This window comes from Solanum stenotomum, chromosome 5, assembly GCF_019186545.1.
Source record: "Solanum stenotomum isolate F172 chromosome 5, ASM1918654v1, whole genome shotgun sequence".
Taxonomy (NCBI): Eukaryota; Viridiplantae; Streptophyta; class Magnoliopsida; order Solanales; family Solanaceae; genus Solanum; species Solanum stenotomum.
The window spans coordinates 63,056,888-63,063,353 of record NC_064286.1 but is presented as its reverse complement, the minus strand read 5'-3'; the positions used below and the strand labels follow the sequence as shown (position 1 = coordinate 63,063,353).

The following is a 6,466-nucleotide window of genomic DNA, read 5'->3' as shown; positions in this document are numbered from 1 at the left end:
AACTGAATCAGTTGTCCAATTACAACTTCAGTAATATGTGATTGTTGAAATCACTTTTATTGTTGTTGGACAACTAAAGTAGTTGTGGAAACAAGTTTAGTTGTCTTATAATTACAATAGTATTTCAATATTGCATAACACAATTAATATTATGTAGATATATAATATTTTTGAAATAACTAATTTAGTTGTACAATAATAGCTAAGTTGTATGTTTACAACTTTTATTGTTGTTGGACAACTTGAATAGTTGACGGCACAACAAGTTCAGTTGTCCAATAATTACACTACTTGTTTAACTTTTGCATAACACAACTACTAATATTATGTAGATATAATTTTACTTGTTCTTTTGTCTAATAATAGGATCAATATTTGTCTTGTAAGCAGGTGTTCTAGCCATCCATTTAATCATTCTTGGAATTGATTTTTCAGGTGAAGAATCTTTGGCCAATCGTTGAAGTGCCGGAATAGCTTCAAACGCCCAAGCCTACAATATAATATTAAAAATAGCTTAGTATAGATAATAAAGTCAAATAATAATTTAACTAAAAATTATAAAATAAAAACATCAATTTAATTACTTATGGCGAGCGCCCACGGACATCCATGAAGATTATACTGAGATTTGGTTGAATCTAGCTCTTTTAAAAGATAACTAATGATAAGATCAAAGCTAACTCGACCCCATGGATATGAATTGAACACACTTTTTTTGGATGTCATCTTTAGCCAATGAGTTTCTATCTTCTTTTCTGCACTTTTTGAACACAATACACAATGCAAAAACCAAACCATACTAATAGCAAGCTTTTGCTTTTTGGTTAAGCATGGATCACTCATCTTTTCTATGAGTACAGCAGCATTTGCAAATTGACCCACCAGATCAACCAAAATTTTACCTTCTTTTCCAATTTTCGCTAATTGTTGACTTAGAGGAGGTAGGGAATGACACCGAAGTCCAGTCATAATAGCGAATTCATTAATGCCAAAACAAAGAGGCAAACCATTATAATCGATCCAAACCTCTTTTTTCTTTTCAAAAAATATACAACGAAGACAAAGGCCACGTACTAACTTCATTGGAAGTTGTACTGCTACATATTGATCAAACTTCAAAAAGTGACCAAAACAAGATTTTTTAAAATCATTTTCAATTTTTTGTGCGATTAAAATCTTTCTAAACTCAACAAATTGAGCTCCAAAACCAACTCTCGCATTGATGCTTGAATCATAAGACCCAGACACACTCAAGTGGGTCTTAAACTTATACTTATCATTGGAAATGATTTTAACATAATTTGGAGAGGATTCAATACCTTCTTCTTCTTTTTCATCCGATTGTTCACTTTCACTTTCTTCACTTTGTTCCTCTCTACTTGATTCATCTCCATGACTCCCACCATCTTTTTTCTCTTCACTTGAATTTTCGTTGTTATTTTCATCACTTTTTTCTTTACCTAATAGGTCACTGTTATTCTTACTATTTTTTTCATCACTTTTTTCTTCTCCAGATGGTTGTCCACCGATACTTTGAAGTGTTGTGGTACCTCTTTTTCTAGCAGCAGTTAAGCTCTCAACATTTTCTTTAGCATTTGGATTGGATGAAGATGTTACAGTTCTCTTCCTCTTATATTGAAGCATTATAACTACACTAAAATAGTTAAAAGTTAGTAAATAGCAAGAAATTAACTGAATAGGATCAACAAAAAAAGAGCAATAGTGGTACATTATAGATCAATAATTAAATTATTTGTCCTACAACTAATCAGTTGACCAACAATTAAACACAATTGTCTAACAACTGCAGTAGTTGTTGGGACAACTTCTGAATCATCGAACAACTACAGNCATTATAACTACACTAAAATAGTTAAAAGTTAGTAAATAGTAAGAAATTAACTGAATAGGATCAACAGAAAAGGAGCAATAGTGGTACATTATAGATCAATAATTAAATTATTTGTCCTACAACTAATCAGTTGACCAACAATTAAACACAATTGTCTAACAACTGCAGTAGTTGTTGGGACAACTTCTGAATCATCGAACAACTACAGGAAGTTGTTGGACAATTTCTGTATTAACAAAAATATAAAGTTATTTCTATAAACAACTTCAGTAGTTGTTCAAACAACTACTTAAGTTGTTGGCTGAAACAACTACTTAAGTTGTTGGCTGAAACAACTACTTAAGTTGTTGGCTGAAACAACTAAATTGAATTCACTAAACCCAGCTGAAGAATGGACACAAAATATTTTTTTATACTTATCAAAAATGCTCTTTTGAGTTAATTTCAAGTTCAAACGGAATAAATATAATGTAAAAAAACAAAAAAATATAATAGCAAGATGATGATGATTTTCTTCTTTATTAAACCCTAATCTTATCCTTTGAAATAGAAAAGAGAAGAAAATTTACCTTGTATTAGAAGCTACTGATTGAAAAGAAAAATACAACAAACTCAAAGAAGATTTGATGATTTTGAAGATGAAGAAGAAATTTTTTTTTTTGAAAAAAAAAAGTCCCGTTCTTGGAGATTCCAACGTTCCCCTGTAACTTCAGTTTTAAAAAGAAAATTGAATAAGTTAAAAGGTTTTTTCCATTCTTAATATGCTTCACAATTTAAAATAAAGTCTCCTAAGTTTTAAAAAATACTAATTTGGTCCAATTTATTAATTAAGAGTTAAATTAAATTGAGGAAGAGATGAAGAGGCCCCACTTGTCCCTTTTTTTTAATTGGAGACTTGTGAAGCATTCTTACCTCATTTTTCCAATTTTCCTCCACTATTTACGGTCATCCTCAACCATAAAAAAAAAAAAAACATTGTTTCTATTTATCGCATTCCACACAGTTTTACTCACGTAGAATTGAGAGATCTTTGAGGTTGTCATCCTCTTTTCTTCTTCTTGAGACATCTCTTAGATCCTCAACTCTCTTTCCAATTGTTGAAAATCCCAATATTCAAAATCAATTTTGGTGTTTTTTTTTTTTTGAAAATTTGCTGTTCTAATGGCGAATGTGGAAGAATCAAGCCCATTTCTACCCAGTCAAAAATCTGATTCAATCAATGAAATGAAGCCCACAAAGCCCAGTTCTTCAAATTTCGACAAAATCCCAGCTCCGTCGGCTGCGACGGAGCCGGTTAAGCCAGCTTCATCTGCTGTTTCGATGGGGTGGACAGTTGCGGGTTTACCTATGGGCCATAGCGTTGAGATGGCGGTGGTGGGGGAGCAAATCATGCGTAGGGCTCAATGGGAATCTAGCCTTTGCTCTTGTTTTGGGAAGAATGATGAATTCGCGAGCAGCGATTTTGAAGTTTGTGAGTTTTCATTCTTATAAAGTTTGTGCTTTGAATGTTTTTTTTTTTGTTTATATCAAAGTATTGATTTATGTTATGTTTAGGGTATTCAAGGAAAATGAAAAATGAAATTAATGGAAATGACTTGGTTTGGTATTGAAATTCAAAAATGGCAATAACCATTAGTTAATGTATAACTTACATAAACCCCATAGTGAAAGACCCTAAATTACAACTTATTCCTACTCTTTTCTATTTTACAAAAATCCCTTAAAATATTAATCATCCGGATACATTAATTGTGATACATTATAAAACTTGTGTGTTGAGCTTAATATGGAATATTAACGTAAAATTGATTTTTCCCCACAAATCACACATAACTGATTTTCTTTCCCACAAATCACGCAAAACTTATTCATATCAACCAATTCAAATCTGTAACAGCTTCACAAAATTAAAAAATCAAATTTTCATCTTCTCCATCAATTCGAAATCTTGAATCTCAAATCCACCATTGTAGATGATTGGACAAACGATTCACGATTTCAAATCATCAATTTGAAATCGTCGAGTATAAGAAATCGTCGAATATAAGAAATCGTTCAAAGCATAACAAAGAAATGGAAACTTCTTTTGAGTGGTTTTAGCAAATGGGTTGCTACTATTTCCAAGAAACAATTTTATAAGTTCAAAAATTCTTGGAGAAAGAGATGGAGATACTGCTGCAAATGGCATTCGACATTGAAACATGGTCATTTTTTGTGGCACATGAAGTATAAAACAGGTGCTTCAATTACCCAATTTAATGAAGTGAAGTTGAAGAAGGGATTGTTGGTACAATAAATATGGAGAAACAAATTGAGTCCTAACAGAATCGACAAATTCAAAATTCTAATTTCTTCTCCTTGTTCATCGAAGAATCTTTTAAATTTATCGTCAAATTGTACTAATACAACATGAACCTATCAATCTTGTTGAGACATTTCGAAATCTGAGAAAGTAAGGTGAGGTATGAACGATACAAAAGTGATAGAATTGTTGTTGGTCAAAACTTTAGTTTTGTGAATCTCAAATCAGTCATTGAAGTTGAGTTAGAGATCGTGAGTTGAGGAAAAATTTGAAGATCTAATACATCATTGAGGTGAAGAAACAAAAGACTAAAATTTCAATGTATCCACTATGTATTGATACAACAGACAAAAAGGCCGAAGAGATACATAATTTTGATGGATCATCCATACCTTTTATAATGTTGTGTAATCGTTTTTTGATTTGCATTTTTGAGATGGATAGATTTATCAATACACTATATATGTATCTTGTTAAATTGATAAGTATTGTATTTCTACTAGATACATAAATAAGTAATTGTTGCTTATAAGATGTTAGGTTTGAAATCGATACATTACTATGTGAATTGTGATAGTTGTCATGTATTAGATATATTTAGCATAAATTTGAATTTACGTATCATGTCAAAAAATTAGTGCATGATACATTACTATTTATGTATTTTATTTTGTTTGAGAAACACTGTAGTTTATAAAAAAGATACATACATGTAATTGTTCCCAATAACATTTTTTGTGTGATACATAACACAATAGTGAGTTGATATGTATGTGATACATATAATGAAGTTTGAAAACTGTTGAATTTGATATATATTATGTATCATGTACATATTTGATACAGGACATTTTATCATAGAATATTAAGGTTTATGTAGCAAGTGTATTTATTGGGTAATGTGTACAGTCACATAATCTTCTAATTTAAATAAGTTTGAACGAAAATTAAAGACTGTAGATACATAACAACAATTGATGCGTGGTAGATTATTCAATTTGTAATAATTATGTATCAGATAATAATTAAAGACATGAGACACACATGTTTAGATATGAAAATAAACTAGAACCTATATGTATTAGAAAAAAGATTAACAACAAAAAATATAATGTATCAAATTGGTGCTGCATTTTAAAGAAAGTATCGCATCTTCATAAACACGATCAATATCGATAATGTATTAAATTGTTGTTGCATTTGTGAGAGTCTATTGGGTGCACAGTAAAAACCTTGTCAATACATTGGCATAGCAAGTCCACCAGTACTGGCATTTGAAGTAGGAGGGGATGAACCACAATATCTCATATTACCTCCAAGATTAAGGAAAAAAAAATGCAGACCACTTTGGAATGTTGAGCCAGAATGTCCTGGCTATGCAGAATGGGTACTTAGATCCGTGAAAGATCCACCAACAACAGCAGGTAAATTTGCCGATGTGGTAGGTGGTCGAGGATAGTTAGATTGAAAGGTTGGTTATGAGGATTGATGATGAAAAAAAAAAATGCAAACAGAAAGTTGGAGAAGATAAAGAATGTTATTTCAGTGTTGAATTTGATTTGATTGGAGAGAGAACGATTTTGAATTTCAAATTGTAATGAAGGAATTAATTGATAAGATTGTGGGAGGGAAAATAGGGAGATATTGATGGAGTGAAATAAGGAAGAGAAAATGTGGGTTTTGGGAGTGTGAAGTTATGTATCGACTGTTGGGATTTTGGAAGTAAAATAAGGGATTTTGGTAATAAAAATAAAGGTGTATAGATAGGTAATTTTTCCTTAGTTAATTTGGTTTAGGAAAATGTTGAACTATTTTATGTCGAGCCGAGGATCTATTGGAAAAAGCCTTTCTACCTCTGAGGTAGGGGTAAGGTCTGCATACACGTATCCTCCGAGACGCCACTTTGTGGGATTATACTGGGTATGTTGTTGTTGTTTGGTTTAGGAAAAAGTAGGATCAAAACCGAACCAAACTGGCAAGATTTCCATTTTGTTGCTCTTCTATGCATTACTTATCCAATGGTTTGCAATAACACACATATGGAAGGTTCAAAATTTATCTGATATTGACTTAGGGTGTGTTTGGTATGAAGGAAAATGTTTTCCTAGAAAATGTTTTCTTGAAAAACAAGTTGATTTTTGACTTATTTTCTCATGTTTGGTTGGTGAGTAGAAAATATTTTCCGAAAAAGATTTTTAGTGTTTGATTTATGAATGAAAAATGTTTTTGAAAAATTTCTTTTATTTTTCCTAGAGTAGAAAATAATTGTTGAAATTGAAAATATTTTTTAAAAACAAACTTAATTTTTTTTG

General features: G+C 31.1%; 1 protein-coding gene across 1 annotated transcript in view; it reads left to right on the top strand.

Moving 5' to 3' along the window:
* Nucleotides 1-2,818: 2,818 nt before the first annotated feature.
* Nucleotides 2,819-6,466, top strand: part of LOC125864822 (cell number regulator 8-like) — a 7,153-nt gene continuing 3,505 nt past the window's right edge. The window contains exon 1 of the mRNA XM_049544906.1: nucleotides 2,819-3,323. Coding sequence (XP_049400863.1) covers nucleotides 3,014-3,323 — 310 coding nt within the window. The 5' untranslated portion in view covers nucleotides 2,819-3,013. The remainder of the gene's footprint in view (nucleotides 3,324-6,466) is intronic.